General features: G+C 39.6%; 1 protein-coding gene across 2 annotated transcripts; it reads left to right on the forward strand.

Annotated features, from left to right (window-relative positions):
- The first annotated feature begins 6,113 nt into the window (after window positions 1-6,113).
- FAM3B (FAM3 metabolism regulating signaling molecule B) lies at window positions 6,114-16,276 on the forward strand. Of its 2 annotated transcripts, none has more exons than XM_030476356.2 (8): window positions 6,114-6,249; window positions 6,638-9,754; window positions 11,171-11,294; window positions 11,972-12,030; window positions 12,983-13,033; window positions 14,215-14,302; window positions 15,049-15,181; window positions 16,109-16,276. In XM_030476356.2, the coding sequence occupies exons 2-8, from the start codon at window positions 9,529-9,531 to the stop codon at window positions 16,196-16,198; spliced, it is 771 nt and encodes a 256-aa protein (XP_030332216.1). In that variant the 5' UTR covers window positions 6,114-6,249; window positions 6,638-9,528; the 3' UTR covers window positions 16,199-16,276. The 2 variants fall into 2 exon arrangements, with proteins under 2 accessions (XP_030332216.1, XP_030332217.1); XM_030476357.1 differs by having other exon boundaries at window positions 9,614-9,754.
- Window positions 16,277-17,381: the final 1,105 nt, after the last annotated feature.

Below are 17,381 nucleotides of genomic sequence, written 5' to 3' on the forward strand. Positions count from 1 at the left end.
TTCTGTATGTCTTTTAAAATCCTGTTAAGATGAACTTCAAAGCAGATAAATTATATCCATCCAAATTCTTCCTAGTTCTTTATGATTTTCAATTCTAACTTCTGGCTCTCTGAAAAGAATGCAGAACTGCCTTAGATCTCATCTGAGCCTTGGAGGGAGGGGAGGAGGCAGGCACTTTAGCTCCAAGGTGATTTTTCCTGCTTATGCCCAAATAACTGAGATGTTCTTGCTTCAACTTTTCATCAGTTCATTTCAGTATTGGACAGCAATCGGGCAGAGAAAACAACTTGAGAAGGTGAAGCTTCTGATCATCAGGAATGGATTCAAGTAGTATTTTGGACTGTTGCTGTCTACTGACCTAAGCTATAAATCAAGAAGGTATATAAATTGAATGTCCCTGTCCTTAAGACAGCCAGCCACCCTGAAAGTGTTGGTTTCATACTTGGGAGAGCCTGGAGAAGCGTGGGTACTGTTCTCGGTGTTTCGTACCCCGGGAGGTGGCGCACATGGTTTGTTTTTCACATAGGAGAGTTTTGAGCCCTTTCACAGCAGTTCCTGGTTGTCTTGCTTGAATTCTTTTAAAAGTGCTTCCAATTTTTTTTTTCTTTTTTTAAATATCCTACCTATTATCTTGGGGTCTCCTGGTCATTTAGTAATATCCTTCTTCCCTCCCCGTAAAAGCCTCTTTTAGATACTCCATTCTTTTTCAGTCCTGAGCTTTTGTCTTTAAAGGTAATGGGGTGTGTTACGCATGCTAATAAGCTTAGGGAATTGATTAAGCAAGACAGATTAACGCCAACTGTTTAATAACGTGTTTTTCTTTCAAAGCTGTCTGGTTTTGCTTATTACTGTCCCGATATTCAGCAAAGACCACCTATTACTATATGACTCTGCTCATAGGGGTACTGTACAAGTATTCAGTATTTTCCTGGTGCTCCTCTTATGCTTTTGAAATTGACATCATCTTCAGAGCACCTCTGTGCTTCAGGCTTATTGAATCCAAAACTGTAAAACTGTCTTTTCAGTCACATTTGTCTTGCTCCTCTTTCCCCATTAAAGCTGGCCTATCTAGATAAAACACCTTTTAAGTTTGTGTATGAAACATGAAAGAATTTATTGTAAGAATATGGCTTTTTTGATATAACAGTGCAATGAACACAAATAACACGAAGGTTTACAATTCAAGTGCTCAATGTATTTTTTCAGGACAACATGTAATTCTGATGGCCATTTAAACAGTAAGCATTAACTATTCTTCCATTTCTGCACCAAAACAAACTCTTACTAAAAATAAATAGTTTGGGGCAAGCTTTTTTTTCCTTCTAGAGGCTTACAAGTAACATCATACCTTGACTCATGATTTGTTTTTCTAGGAAATTTTTCCTAAGAAATACAGGTTATTGTAAAGACTACAAGAATCTATGCTGCCAGCATATAAACAAATATTAAACAAGGGATTTAGGTTAGATATAAGGAAGAAATTCTTTTCTGTGAGAGTGGTGGGGCACTGGAACAGGCTGCCCAAGGAAGCTGTGAATGCTCCATCCCTGGCAGTGTTCAAGGCCATGTTGGACAGGGCTTTGAGTGACCTGGTCTAGTGGGAGGTGTCCCTGCCCATGGCAGGGGGATTGGAAGTAGATGATCTTAAGGTCCCTTCCAACCAAACCATTGCATAGTTCTATTATTAGCATATTGGATTTTATAGTTGTTATCTAGATAAAACTACTTTTTTTGTGAATGAACAAGGTATTGTGATTCTTCAACTTTTTTCCTTTCATGCACCCAGCACTGTTCTGAAGTACTATGCATAAGAATACTATTTACTTTTCCTTTGCCTGAGGTTTTTTTTAATCATAAGGTTAACATTAACTTCAGCTTTCCATATTCTTACTGTATGATATATTTTTGTTGTTGTACATCTTGAACATCCTCTCGACTGGTGTTTTATACTGATTTTTAACTGCTGATGTATTTTTACAGTCTTCTGGTTTACATATATATTCCCTTTCATTGACTAACTTATACCCACCTCTTTCCCACAGTCCCGAAATATCAACCCACTGTGACTGCCCTTGACTGTTGCCATCCTGGCCAACAGGTAAGGTGATACCTAATTTTTGTCTTCCCCCTTCTCTAGAAGACAGTCTGAAAGAAATCCAGCTCCCTCACTGTGTGTGCAGATTGGGCTTCAAAAGTGGATTTATTGTGTTTTTTAATCTGTTAGAACTCCAGCACCACCTTTAAGTGACTTGAGCCCGTCACAGTAGCATCAGCCTGGGTCCTTGTTGAGAAATCTTATTTTGGCAGAATGGTTCAAGGAAGAGCTCCAGGACGTACCACAGGATGTCATCAAGCTACAAGCACTTCGGGATTGCTGATAGCAGGGACCTTGCCAATCCAGCTCCCTCTGGTTACTCTCTACTTGATTGAGTGGTCTTGCAGAATTGTTTACATCCAAACTTGTCTATAGACCATGTGGGATTGCACAGGTTCTGTGCTAATAGGGACCTGGAGGTGTAATGTTTGTGCTGACAGCAGCATTTCAAGAAAACAGACAAGAGAGATCCTGTAGGATTGTGCAAAGCCATACAAAGTATCCGGCATTTAATAGAAGGATTTTCCTTTCCCTTTCGTCTTGCCCTTCTCACTACCCTTGCCTTCCTCTTCCAAAAAGTTTGGGACACTACAAATTAAAGACAATTAGATTTGGGCCCATAATGTATTAAGCTATTGCTGCGAACACTGAGGAAACTTTGCTGGTCATCATCTTCTATCTGGATGAAGTGCAATTGAATATATTTTCCTTGCATATCTCTGGCTTAACAAAGCATAAGAAGAACACACAAATATGCCCTACCTTTGTGTTGTTTAACGTGCCAGCAATGTCCTGGGAGCTAGACTCACCAGCTTTACAGGTTTTCTAGCTTACCAACTGAAAGTAATCATTGCTTGCTTTTTGCCTTTTGTTACATGATCCATTGTTGCATATCTGGGGGGAAGGTGTTTTAACGTACCACAAAAGAAGTATATAAAAGCTGTCATCATCTTCTAAGTATTTATTCCTGTGTATAATAGAGACGTTCAAGGTATACCAGAAAAAAAAGAAAAAAAAAAATAAAATAATTGTATTAAAATATACATTTAAATCCCTATTTCTTCACATTACTCTTCATGCTATCACAATTCAAGATGCTGAGATTCTACCTGAATTTTGGACTCAGGCACATGGTGGAGCATGGCTGTTATGGCAGCTTAAAGAACTGCTCTTCCTCATTGCCACCACTATTGTCAGTATGTATGTGTATCTGTCCCAAGTCTTAGGTAAAATTAGTAAACTTAAACATCAGTTGCATATTTTGTGTAGGTGGTTCTAGTTTTTCTGGTACCTCTTGGACTCCTTGTGACTTCTACAAGCAAAAATTTGGTACAGTACTCTTTATCTGCCTTACAAACTCTGCCTCCATTTTAAATCATTAAATTCTTTTAACCCATCATTGCAGCATTAAAAATACATTGTTGGCCATTTGTGGGTGAGCAGAAAACATGTAAGTTAAATAGCTACAAGGATTGGAATGACACTTTTGCTAGTTTGCTAGCCAAGTGCAATGGATACAGAAAATAACTCTGGAGGTATAGTGGCTCAAAGAGTAAACAAAAACTTGATCTCTTGTAATTTTACAGTGTTAGCAAATGCCCATAAAATTTCTCTAATGACTGCAGCTTTGTGATGATAAGACAAGGCTAATACTTAAGCACTATGTATGTACATTCACCTGTTCCGTTTAGTGTCTGCAAGAGTTATTTGTATCCTGGGCAGATTTACTGTGCAGCTTATCTCCAAAGGCCTCACAAGCATTGGGAGTGAACATTCACATTTTGAAAGTTTTTCTCTAAGCTTTCAAATTACAGAATGAATGATTACAGAATAAGAACAGAAATGATACTTCAGAAATGTTCTGCATCCCACATCTCTAATTAATTACTAGAGAAAGAACAGTATTACTTTTCTTTTGCAGACACAAAACTGAAATACCTGAAGTAAAACATTTTAAAGTTTCCTGGTCCTTTGGAATTTAAATTCCCCTCAGCTAGAGACCACTGAATCCCTGGGCTTTGATAGGCAAGCAAAGCAATTGCTGTGTTGCCTGGTTTTGTAGCAAATGCTCAGGTGTAGCTCAGTGTAGCTGTGGCAGTACTGAAAATGATGAAACCTCCTACAATTTTCTTGTAGGTAAAAGCAGGTAAATTGGCAGTTATCCAACAGACACTGATTGCTAATGATGGGTTTTTCAACAGAAGAGTGTTGAGGAAGTGACAAAACTCCTAGGGGCTTAAAATTTTTATCCATGGAGTCTGTGACCCACCAATGCTCATACAATAAATTTATTTAAAAAATAAATTATCCTGATTCTAATTAATTTTCCTTGCTTAAATAAAAGCAGCAGAATTTTTCATCGGGCTACCACAGACTAGCATTTTGGGTTTAAAGACACATTATTTTTACTTTAAAGGATAGAAATGCGCTATTCAATGTTTTCAATCATTTATTAGCAGATACACCATTTTCTGATGTGCTGTCCTGCAGGATAGCAGTTCGTGCAGAAATAATTGCATATTTGGAAAAGTAACTGAGACCAGTGTTGTCCTTAACTTTCTCTTGCTCACTCATAACTCTTTTTTCTTTTTGTCCTGTGCTTTTCATTTCTTCAGTTTATTTGTCCCATGCTATAGCTTTAATTATTCGCACTCCTAGGTTTCATTGCATGTTGCTTTTCATTTGCAATCTCCAATACCTTTGAAAATAACCAGCAGGCTTCACCTGCAATTTATAGGATACTATAATATCCTGCTCACAGAGAAGGACAAGAAACACCTCTCTTCCAGGGACTGGGAACATTTATAGGTTTCATGAGTGTCCTGGGAAGAAGGCAAAAGCCCCAGTCTGGCTGCAACGCTGTATGTGCCCTCCTGCAGGATTTTATTCATCTGTTTGCTGAACTAAACATAATTTCTGTGCATCACTAGAGGCAGAGGGAACGAAGAAGCTTAAGGGATCATACAGGTTGAGAGTTTTAAGGGCAGATACTAATTCACAGTGTAGTTTAAGCAATTTTCAAAATGAAATCACTAGCTTTCTTGTTTGTGTTTTGCCCAGCTTGAAGGTCTTCAGCTCAGTTTCCTGAACATGTTTGAGTTCTTCAGAGGCTACTTCAGTCCTTAGAAGCTGTTCTTGATATAAGCGGTAATTTCCTTGGTTCACAGTCAGGGCTGACTGGTACTGGCGGGTCTCAGCACCCACACAGGCCTCCAAACACCTATTAACCAGAGCATGTTGGAAACTGGAAGTTTTAAAAACAGAAAAGCAAGTCCACGATGTTGGGATCCTGTTGGGCAATACCTGTATCTCACATTACCTGGCACAGACTAGAGAATGTGCACTGCCAGCACCGTGCTGTAGTATCACAGTTCTTACATCTGGCTTTGGGAGGCTGGGGAGTGGGAGAAAATCACAGAATCACAGAATGGTTTGGATTGGAAAGGATCTTAAAGATCATCTACTTCCAATCCCCCTGCCATGGGCAAGGACAGCTTCCACTAGACCAGGTTGCTCAAAGCCCCGTCCAGCCTGGCCTTGAACACTTCCAGGGATGGGGCATCCACAACTTCTCTGGGCAACTTGTTCCAGTGCCTCAGTGGGGATGCTGCCCACATCTTGAGTGCAAGCGGTGCCAGGTTTTTTGGTGGGTGATGGGAACTGAGGACTGACCAAGCTACCACAGGGGGAAGGAAACATCCAGACAAGGGTCCATGACACCTTGCTTGCAACACTGGCAGGGCCCACGGCAAGAAAAGATAATCCAAGGGCTCAGCCAGGTGAGCTGGTGCCCGTGGTAGGACTTGTGTCATCCCAGTGCTGTGGCGGTGAGTGGAGGAAAGAGGTGGCTCCAGTGGGACCCTGTTCTGCCATATCGATAGCTAAAACACTAGGCAAACCCTGGTCATTCCCAAGAAAAAGCCCACATGGCGGGGAAAGTGGCCTGCCCGTCAGAGGAAATGGCCCAGGGCGGCGGGGGTCGGCCAGCGGTGCTATGCCATGCCGTGCTGTGCCGCCGGCGGCGCCGGGGCGGTGCGGCGCTGACAGGTGGAGACTGCCCTTCCCGCGCCGTCCCAGTGGCTGCAGGACGAGGTGTGAGAAAGGGACGAAGAGGAGGAGGAAGGGCGGGTGAATGATGTGGCTGAATCGGCAATGTGAGTAGCAGCCCCGCGGGTGCGGGGATCGCCCTGCCGAGTGAGGAGGGTGCAGGTGTCGCCGCCCGGTGCCCTCGCCGAGGCAGCCGGCGCCTCACTGTCGCCTTGCGCCCTCCTCAGGTGGGTGATCCGGCGCCGCTTCCTGGCCGGCCGGGCCAGCCGAGCCCCCGGTGGCCGTGGGGACTGGGCGGGAAGGTTGTTCCCGACGGTGTTCCCTGAGGCCAGCGGGAGCTGAGCGCCCGGCCCGGTGCGGAGGAGCCGGTGCCGGGGCTAGGTCTCGCGGCTGAGCCTCGGGCAGCGTCTGAAAGCGGATCAGCACCCAGCTTTTTAGGTTGGAATAACTTAAACTCTAGTCTTTATTACTTTTTTTCTTTTCCTCCTGTCAAAGTCCTGCTGCTTACAGATGGGTGTGTATGAGCGACTTGTGGCATCACACGGTTATAAAGTCAGCTGAGCACAGAAAGAAAAATAATATTGCACTTACATTTAGTGCTTTGGTTGCTGTCAAAGGGCAAGCGAGCACCTGAAGGAGAAGTTGCTGTAAAGTGGTACTGCTAATCGTCTTGTCCTTCTGCTTGGCTGGCTTATGTGTCCTGCCACACCGCCATCGGACTGCCTGCATGGTGTCTTCCTTCCTGCTCCTCTTACCTGTCTGGCACCGTGAGTATCGCCGAGTATCTCTGCCTGAGTATTTCTCTGTGGCAGAAACAGAGAGAGGAAGGTTTGTGCCACCTCTCTGAGCACAGCAAGCACCTCTGCGGCATGCTGTCCCCATCCTGTTCCTCCGTGCTGCGCCAAGTAAGCAAGTCAAGGAGCCACAGCCTCAAAAATCAACAATAGCACTGTCTGGCTTTCATGAATGTAGATCGGACTTTGCTTTTTATAACTCCCAACTGCTGCAGATAGCAAATCTTAAGCTTCCTTAACTATCCTATGTTTACCTGAGTTTATGGCTTAGCTGCTATTGTGTAGGGTTTTCTACATGTCCATGCAGATACTCAGAAAAAGAGTATGCATGTGCAGGATATGTAACCTCAATAAATCTAAGAGATCTGGGTGGACCCAGCAGATAGGGTCAGTGCGGCCCCCCAATGCATTATGAACCTAAGAAAGGAAAACCAGAAGTTGATTGACAGTGAAAATATTTTCTGACAGTTTTGAGAATTAAGTACAAACTGTGTAGAAGAGTTGGTAAATGTATTCCTTAAACCTTAGAAGTCATATTTGAGAAAAGTTTAAGCGGCTTGCTGTTTAAGTAAAATATGGAATATAATAACAGAAGTTAGATATTCTGTACTTTCTCTTCTGCTTAGGTAAAACACTGCATTGTTGAGCCTATTTTGCCAAGAATTGCTCCACAATTATGATGAAAAACAATGCTAAATCACTGTAAAGATAAACCTGCTAAGCAAACAACAGAAAAAGCAAAATAAAACCTGACTCATTGGTCTCATAGATCTTTACAATGCACCCCACCCCCTGAAAAGAAATAATCACTGTAATCTTTAAATAGACTTGTAGTTTCCACTTAATTCTTCCTGAGTTTTGTCTTTGAAAATGGTGACTTAGTCTCCTTTACAAATTTGTTTTGTGTATAAATCTGATTTTACATATATATATGTAATATATACACATATATTCAAAATAGAAAAGCTGAGTAAGTTTCATTCTGCTTGGTTCCGGCAGCTTCCTTCTTTGTGCATGTGAACTTTGTCAGTGTTCTTGTCCTCTTTCACTGTATGAGTGAAATGTTGGCGTAATTTGCAGTATTATTTTAGTGCAGGTTTGTACCACTACCAGTGGTAGACTGAGACAGATTTCTCTAGACTGAGGAAATAATTGGAAAATGTGTTATATCTCTGAAGATTCATTATATTACTTTCTCAATCTTAATCCTTTGATGAAAATATAGTAAGTTTCTCACAGTATCTTTCTTACAGTCACACAAATGCACGTTTGTGACTCCTAAATACAATGAATACAATGTCACAGAACATTTTAAGAGCTCAGATCAGTATCTTAAAAGGGCTTACTGTCCTCTGTTTTTTCTTTTTTCCTTTTCTTTTTTTCTGATGCAGGAAATGAGAAACTGGAATTATTTACAGAAGAACCTTCAATGTTCATAACTTCAATGTTCTAACTTCCTTCTGGCATGAATAATCAGAAGTAGAGCCTCCAGAATGTGTGTGTTGGACTAGTGTATCCATTCTGCAGTAAAAAAAGCAGACTAATTTGGCAGAATTCACAGGAGAGTGGTAGGACCTGCAAAACAGGACTTGAGGAGAGCAAGTGAACAATTTGGCCTTATTCTAGAGAAGGGATAGGGCAGAAATCTTAGTCGCTGTTCCAAGAAGGAAACGAATGTCTTCTTGAGTGTAAACTGGTTCAAGGAAGATTTAGGCTAGATAATACACAATATGTTCTAGCAGATTGGCAAAATGAACATACTGGATATTTTTGGACATTGCTTCTGTTGAACTTGATTTTCAGGACTATGAAACTAAAACTTTTCCTCTTTCCTTTTAACAGATCTTTGTGTTCAAGGACATATTTCTTTGCAGATCAGGAAATATCTCATGACAAACAAACATCAGTGTTTCACAATTGCAGCGTGTTATTTCCTTGTATATTGTTACAAATTAGGTACTGCATTTCTTCTAGATCAGGAAGGCATGTTAGCATTTTTGATGATGAGGAAGAGGAGATGATACCCAGTGTGGAATTTATTTATATTTTTTCATAGGAAAATTGTGAATTCCATTGTTTTCATAGTGTAGAGATGCACTGCTAATACAGCCCAGGGAAGCTGTGATGTAACTGAGAGAAGGTGAAACAGTCACTCTAGTCAGGTTTGAATGTAGTCAGAGCTCATTGTGTGAATGAAGTTATTTGGGCCTTCTTCATTTATTTTTACCCAGCGTGTCAAAAGGGTGGATGGAGGGAGTTCCTTGTATGGTCGGTGTTTTAAACCATTCCTGTAGTATCTGCCTGTCACAGAAAATCAATAGTAACTGCATACTACCTGTATAGCTATGTGTAGTATCTGGTATTTAAATTCCAGAGTCAAAATCCTGTGAGGGTTAAGTTGAACTTCATGTTTCTTTGGGATGTATTGGGTGTGGATTGAGAGGAGTCTTGGGGGGAGGGCTCTGCTTTAAGATCAAGTTTTAGGAACAAAAGGGATTGTCAGAGATGAGAATGCAACAAATAAATATTCTTGCGTCTGAAGGCTGTGGTTAACATAGCCTGTCAGAAGCAAAGTAGCCAGTTTCTGAAGCAATGCTAGAGAAAATACAAGAGTTTGTGTGTTGCTATCAAAGCATCTTTATGTGTCTGTGGTTTTCTTCCCCCCATTTCCTGTCAGATGTTGTGAAATTAGGAGGGATCCTGATGACTTTGTTGGCTGCTTGGTACTTGGGATACTTATTCGCTGCTCTTTTAGCCAAAAAGACAATAACACCTATGGCTGATCTTCAAGACATTGGAAGGAAACCAGTGTTGAGGGGTGTGTAGTTGTATTTCTTTTTTTTTTTTTTTTTTGTGCCCTTATACTATATCCAGTGTTGTCTATTTACGTGCTAAATGACAAATGGCTTGTTAGCTAACAAATGATTTGGTATGTGCTATTGTAAAACTCAAGTTGTCTGTGTAAAGTACAAGTCTGAACTATTTCTTAGGCACTATCTTTGATGAAACACAGTACCAGCCTTTATTTGCCAATATGCAAATATAATTAATTGAATAGTAGTGTAAGAACACCTTGTTTGTTTGCTGGCGTATAAGCACACAGCTATAGCTGCAGCTTTGGTTCTATCACATGTATTTTACAGTTATGGTAAACTGTTGAATCACTAACCACACTTTGTAATTAAATTCTCATTACTTTTTCTCTCAGATCTGACTGGGTGGCTTAATATGTACATTTTTCTCATTTTATGACTATGTTATCATGTGAAAAAGGCTTAAAATGACAGAACTAATAACTTCAAGGTATTGGTAGTAAACCTTCAACCCTCCAGCCCTTCTTTCCTGTTATATGAAATAGCACAAAATAATCACTCTAGATTTGAATCAAATCATATTATAAGAGGCATTTTTCCCTAAATTAGCTTGCTTTTGGTCCCAGCAGCTGTTTGAAAGTCAATGATAACTTAAAGCCCCAGTAAATCTGAGATAATGTTGCCATGTGTTGTGGTTTAACCCCAGCTGGCAACTAAGCCCCGAACAGCCACTCACCCACTTTCCCCTGGTGGTATGGGGGAGAAAATCCAAAGGGTAGATGTGAGAACACTCATGGGTTGAGATAAAGACAGTTTAATAGGTAAAGCAAAAGCTGCACATGCAGGCAAAGCAAAACAAGAAATTTATTCACTGCATCCCACGTGCAGGCAGATGTTCAGCCATTTCCAGGAGAGCAGGGCTCCATCACATGTGACAGGTACTTGGGAAGAAAAGTGCCATCACACTGGATGTCCACCCCTTCCTTCTTCCCCCCCCCAGCTTTACATGCTGAGCATGACCCCATATGATATGGGATATCCCTTGCGTCAGTTGGGGTCAGCTGTCCCAGCTATGTCCCCTTCCAACTCCTTGTGCATCCCCAGCCCTTACTGGTGGGCTAGTGTGAGGAGCAGAAAAGGCCTTCAACCTGTGTAAGCAACTGCTCTGCAGAGACTAAATCATCACTGTGTTATCAACACTGTTTCCAGCACGAATTCCAAACACAGCCCATGCTAGCTACTATGAAGGAAATTAACGCTACCCCAGCCAAAACCAGCACCCCATGGTACTGGAAAACCGGCAGGACTGGGTTCTGTGTATATGTGTTTGAGCTTAGCATGTTAATATCAAGTGGTTCTTTCCGTAAATAAATTGTTTATGCAGCATCCAAGAAATCATTTTCTCGTCTTTCTTGTTGCAGCCCCAGTCCCAAAAAGACAGAAATGTGATCACTGGTCTCCCTGCTCACCTGGGAGCTACGCCTATCGGATTCTTAGTGGTGGTGGCAAAGGAAAGCTGGCTAAAATTTGTTTTGAGGATGAGCTGTGAGTAACAGTCTAACTTTAAATCTAAGCAAGTGCTCTGTAATGTGAAGAAGGGTGTTTCATTTTGGTTCAGTAGCAGAAAGTAAGCTCTTACCAGGGGGCTTCAGAATATGTCTGGCAGTATTTAATTCTTGCCCCCCCCTGTTTTTTAATACCTAATATCAGGTTATTTTCTTTGTTCCTCTACATAAGATGCATTCAACTGTTAGTTTCCAGTATGATTTTTAATTTTCATGGTGCAATATAGCCGGTTTACAGTATGTTGAATGGTCAACACTTTCTCAAAGTCAGGTTCTTTCATGGCTTTTCAAACTAGACGGGTAGAATGACTTCAAAACCTTACAATGATCTTTTGTGATATAGTCCACACAGAATACTGCCGCAAAACCGCGTTATCTTGGGTTGTTTTTTTTTTATCCTTTGTCTTTCTGGCTGCATTTGTATGAAGTGCTTTGTTGATCTGGCTCATTTTAGAAGATTCATTGTGCATGGTTGAAGGAAACTGATAAAATGTGCAAGATATTTATGCCATAGCTCTTGTTTACGACAAAGTCTTGAATTAAATAACTGAAGAAAATATGAGCAACAGTAAATGACTTAGCACTGGTAAACATAACTTTGGATCAGAGCTTCTGGATGGATGCATTCTACTGATACTGTGTTTACTTCGATTCCAGGCTTATAAGCGAAGAGAAGGGTAATGTTGGAAGAGGTATAAACATTGCCATTGTGAATTGTGAGTAAGAGAAAAAAATGCAAGACACAGACACACTTTTTTATGTAAACATTTTTTGTGATATCTGCTCAGAGTAAGCCCAGTTCTAGAATGCTGTTTTACTGCTGACAGATTTTTGCCACCTTTTCCCTTCATCCACATGATAAACCTTCCATTTAGAGTCCTATGTTTGAAAGAATCTGCTTTCGTAATTTCACACTATATGGTTCAAAGCTAAGCCAGAAAGGAATCAGGAACTGCTGGATCTTCTCAATAGAAATGAGCTGATGCACTCTAAATGGAAAAGACCCTCTCTCGTAGCAGAAATCCAACCAGGGTCTTGGATAACAAAAATCAGTTTAACACAGTTGACATGGATTTAGAAATTTGAAACGTGTTTCCAATTGTACATGTCTTGTTTAAATAAAGGTAGCCATCTAATCAGCAGCATAATTAATGATGAATATTGACCAAAATGTTTTTGGAGTTACTAATTGTTTGCGTGCGCAATTTCTGATGCAGTAATGATGAATATTGAGTTTCTGTCCACTGACATTCAAATGGTATGAAAGCCTTCACATCTGAAACACTCCACAGAATAGTATTAAGTTTAGTCAAATAGTCTTAGGTGTAACCATTTTTCCTATTTATGGTTGTGAACTAGTTTAGTATATGTAGATACAAAAACATGGATGCACACAGTAAATGGAATTTCTTCTTTAAAATAAAAAGTAATAAAAATGTCTTCATAATTTGGTGATTCAGAGACTACATGAAACAAAATATTCTCTCCAAATCTTAAATTGATATTATTCTACATTCCTTCCAATTTAAAAACCTAAGCAAAAGAAATCTCAGAGACTCAGTAATATACAGAAGTAGAGGTGCCTAGCTTTAGCTGAAAACACTGTATATGCTGATTGATTTTAATCATTTTTGCTCCTATTTACACAACTTTTTGTTTTAATTACAGACAAAACAGGAAAAGTTACATCAACAAAATTTTTTGACATGTGGGAAGGAGGTAAGGAAAAGAATCTAACAGAGCTTTTGTTGGTGTTTCAGTGTTAAGAAATGACTTACATGATTATCCTGCACTTTCAAATTACTATGATTGCATTGTTGATGGGGATCAGCTAGAAACAAACAGCTGTTTTCTTCATAAAATACGCTCGGCCAGATCTGATGACAAATTTTTTCTGAAAAGCTGAATTTCTCCTGTTGGTTGAGATAGTTGATTGCCTTTTATTTCAATTGTCAAGTTGCCATTTTTTAAGTGTCTCCCCTTCCCCTCCATTATTTCAGTGTGGTAGGAATAGCAGTTAATCAGGTATAACATCCAGATAGTTCCCTCAGGAAAATTCTTTTTCTTGACATATTTTCTTCTATTTTAGTTGTAAAATCATCATGAGAAATATGCTAGTCTGTGTCTTAACATCCTATAGCTGGAAAGATGATCTACTTTAAGACTAGCTCTTAACACATTTTCCAAACTTTGAATGATAGCAGTTTCCTTACCATTAGTAAGGAAAAACAGAATGCTGTGAGGCACTGGAAGCTGATTCTCTGACCACTTAAGAATGCTTTTGACCTTATGTGCATGAATAGAAATGACACTGGGGCTAATCATGGGGCTACAATTTATATATGGTATGTAGACAGTAATGTCTCCAGGGTGCTTGTTACTTTTTTTTTTTTGTATGGAAGACAAGTGTCTTGTGTTGCAAAACAATTGCAAAACAAATTAATAGCTTAGTACTGCAAATAGGCTGCCACTTAATCAAAGTGGATAGACAGTGAAGTGTGTAACTCAGCTCTGTAGTTAGCATGGCAGCAGGAAGCTCACAGAATAGCAAATGACTTCTCCTGGGCCATTCCATGCTCAGCTTGCATGTATAATATTGTGTGAGCTAAGCATAAGAAGCCACCTATATACTTACCCTGGACATAAATGACTTTTGTAGAAGTTCAAAAGTATCTGTGTTTACTACTGGGAAGTGCAGATCAGTCCATCCTCTCCTAGCCTTCAGTGAGAGCTAGCAGCTTTCTGTTCTTTTCAGGATTAGGCCTTCTGCCTGTAAACAGAAAAAAATGCCTAATTAGGTCTCATTTTGAATAGAGGAGGCCAAAAACGGAAAGCAGGCTCAATGTAGGTGGAATGTGATATGTGTGTAATGAATAATCACTTTGTAATTGATTCAACAGACCACTCAGGAGAGATGATGACTTTCATTAAAAATGCACCAGAAGAGTCCCTCCTTTTGATGGTGACTCATGATGATGGAAGCACCCGGTAAGCAAGTTATCCATGACAGGCTGAGGAAAGGAGCAATGAATAGCTTGAAAATTATGATTGCATAATGGTATAAAGGAATGGTAAATTTCACTCTATAGTCAGGGTTGTTCTCTCCTTTCCTGCCTAAAAAGTTTTTTACTCCATGTCCATTCAGTGCTTGCCCATATCATGTACGTTGATGCTTCCAAAGATGGATAGTGTTATATATGCTTAAAAGCACTAGTTGTCCTCCTAAAGGGCACTGGTCTTACCTCTGGGTCGCAGAGGTAACCTTCTATTAAGAAGGTGTCCACACCTCCAATTACAATGTATCTAGTTTGCATTCCTTCTGACATCTTAACCTTGTTCTTCAAGTGCATCTTGATGGGGGGTTTTAGTTAAATTCATGATATGGTGACTGTACCGCGGAAGACTTAATCATTCATTTGATAAACAATTGATGTCCTTGCCCTTATTTAAGAAGGGTTGAAACATCAAATAGTATTTGAGATACATTTTAGTTTCTCTCTGCTGTTACAAACTGGCGGAATTAACATCAGAAACCTGGAGAGGAGAAAGAAAAAGAACTTTGCTGTGGAAGTGTAACAGCGTGCTACTAAGCTCTCAGGTTTTCTTAAACTTCTCATTTTTACTTCTGCTGAAGTACTTCTACTTACTAATGTAAAGCATGAATCAGCTGGTTTCTTGTTCAGCATTTTTCACATACTGACTTTTTAACACTTTTCTCCACTACATTTTCCTAGGTTGAAAAATGACACCAAAAAGTTGGTAGAAGAGCTGGGAAGCAAAGAAATATGGAATATGAAGTTCAGGTCAAGTTGGGCTTTTATAGCTGCCAAAGGCTTCAAGCTGCCAGATGACATCCAAAAAGAAAAGGTCAGGTTCATTTTATTTTCACTTAATGTTTGTCTGTATATAAGGTATAACCTTCAGGTGCAGATTTCATGTGTTAGCTATAATAACTGTAGTCTGTTCAGTAAGCCTCAGTTGCACAAAACAAGTTCTCTAATGTGTCATCATTCTTTACTTCGGATCTGGGCCATTTACAGTACTGACTTCTACCACACCAGCACTAAACCATCTGTACACAAATTTCAGAAGTCACCAGCGATTCTAGAGAGTTTCAGTTTTAAAATGTCCAACCTGACATGCTGTACAGAGACTTCCATTTTCTTCTGGAAGAACAAATTCCAAAGATTCCTAAAATGAAGACTATTTTTATATGAAAATTGGGCTGCCTCAGACTGGCCATGCAAACACAGCAATGTTTGCATTGTAAAACTTTTCTGAATAACTTGCACTCAGGCTTCAGGAGGACTAAAGATGCCATTTTTACATCAGATGTCTGTTTGCATGTGTGACCTTGTTGTATTCGCTTTCTGTAAGCCCAGTAGAGCTCATCTGTATGACAGAGGCTGACAGAAATGAGAAAACCCAATATAAAGGTCAGTTCCCTTGATGATACCGGCTCCCTCTAAAGGCTCATGAAACTTCCACAGCTGTTTGGTTGGGTTTTTTTCCAAAAATACTGTTGCAATCTTCTTCACATTAAAGAGCTTCTGCAGGAAAAAGGTATTCAATTTAGTGTATATTAAGACAGCCATCTGGGAAATAAATAAAGCGTACTGTGTAAGAGAGAAACTGGGGGAATTTTCACCCATTATGTCGAGCAAGATGTGCAATGTATTACTTAGCTTCCCAGTCCTACCCCATTACCCTCTTCTGTTTTATGAGGTTGGACAAATTAGTTCATAAATGGAGTACCAAATATTGATTTTTTTGTATTATTAAATTTTTAAACAGATAAACCACTCTGACGAGAAGAAGAACAGATATAATGGCTGGCCAGCTGAAATTCAAATAGAAGGCTGTATCCCAAGAAACTTGATCTGAACAAATGCATACCTCATTAATAAAGATGATTTTGTATTTTTGTATCTATGACTCTAGTAAATTGCCTCCAGAACCCAATAAGCATCTGAGCACTAATTGTAAAATAATAATGTACGGTTTTAAGCCTTCCTTTCCTCTGTGAGGTTTTACTCTAATCTGAAAACAAATAGGTATTTTGATAATGTGTAGAAATAAAGTACTTTGGTTTGGAATTACAGTGTTCAGAAAGTCAGTCAGAAAATAGCAGGATTTTTGAAAGTGAGTACACATCGTCATTAGTAATTTTAGGGTTTTGGTTTTGTTTGGTTTTAGTGTGTGTTTTCTTTAGGTTCCCTTTAAAGACTAATATGCAAATAAAACTTAATCGAAATTGTAATATAAAATCACGAGCAATAAAGTAATTTTTTATGTTAGTTTATTAGCAGCGTCACGTCAGAAGAAAGTTCGAAAATAGCAGTTATATTTGTTGAGCTGCTTTCAGTGATGTTGACAACATGGAATAGCAATGTTAATGTAGAGATCAAGTTACTTGAATTATTTAACCAAATTTAAGCTGCGAATCTACATGGTTTGTTTTAATTGTTTTTTTCTTCCTGTAAGTGTAACTTACTTAAAAAAATGTAGTGACTTCATGCAAGCTTAAGTGTTATTCATGATAACTGTAGAATCAAACACATGATTGTAAAGAAACTGTAGAAGCCATTTGTTCAATTTCCCTTTTTCTGAAGCACATCAAGTATATCTGGACCCTTCTTAACTGGTGTTTGTCCTCCTGTTGTTCAGAAGCCTCCCATATCATAGATTCCACAGCTTAAGTTGCTTCCTGTACCATTTCACTGTTATACTAGTTATTGCCCAAACATACTGAATTAACCTGAAAGGACCAAGCCAATTACACAGAGAATAATTCATCATCATTCTTTTTATGCCAGTCTATTATGTATCTCACTTTCCTTATCATCTCTCCTCCCTGGACTGAACATACCTGGTATATTTTAATCTTTCTTTACATTTTTCTCAACATTAAAAGGTTTGTTTAGCAGCAACTTTCTTTATATGCTGTGCTCCAAATGGGTCACAGCACTCTATGCAGCTGCTTATGACTGTCCTGCACTCTAGACTTTGGGAAGGAGAAAATCAGAAGCGATGACCTGAGAGGATGGCTGCCAACAGACAGATTCAG

The sequence above is a fragment of the Strigops habroptila genome, chromosome 2 (genome assembly GCF_004027225.2).
Source record: "Strigops habroptila isolate Jane chromosome 2, bStrHab1.2.pri, whole genome shotgun sequence".
In the NCBI taxonomy this organism is placed as follows: Eukaryota; Metazoa; Chordata; class Aves; order Psittaciformes; family Psittacidae; genus Strigops; species Strigops habroptila.

Bases quoted from the DNA above. Each gene is read 5' to 3' on its own strand.
- FAM3B (XM_030476356.2), top strand. From the start codon at position 9,529: ATGCTAGAGAAAATACAAGAGTTTGTGTGTTGCTATCAAAGCATCTTT. The intron at 13,034-14,214 runs GTAAGGAAAAGA...TTGATTCAACAG, and splicing joins TTTTGACATGTGGGAAGGAG to ACCACTCAGGAGAGATGATG. The intron at 14,303-15,048 runs GTAAGCAAGTTA...ACATTTTCCTAG, and splicing joins CATGATGATGGAAGCACCCG to GTTGAAAAATGACACCAAAA.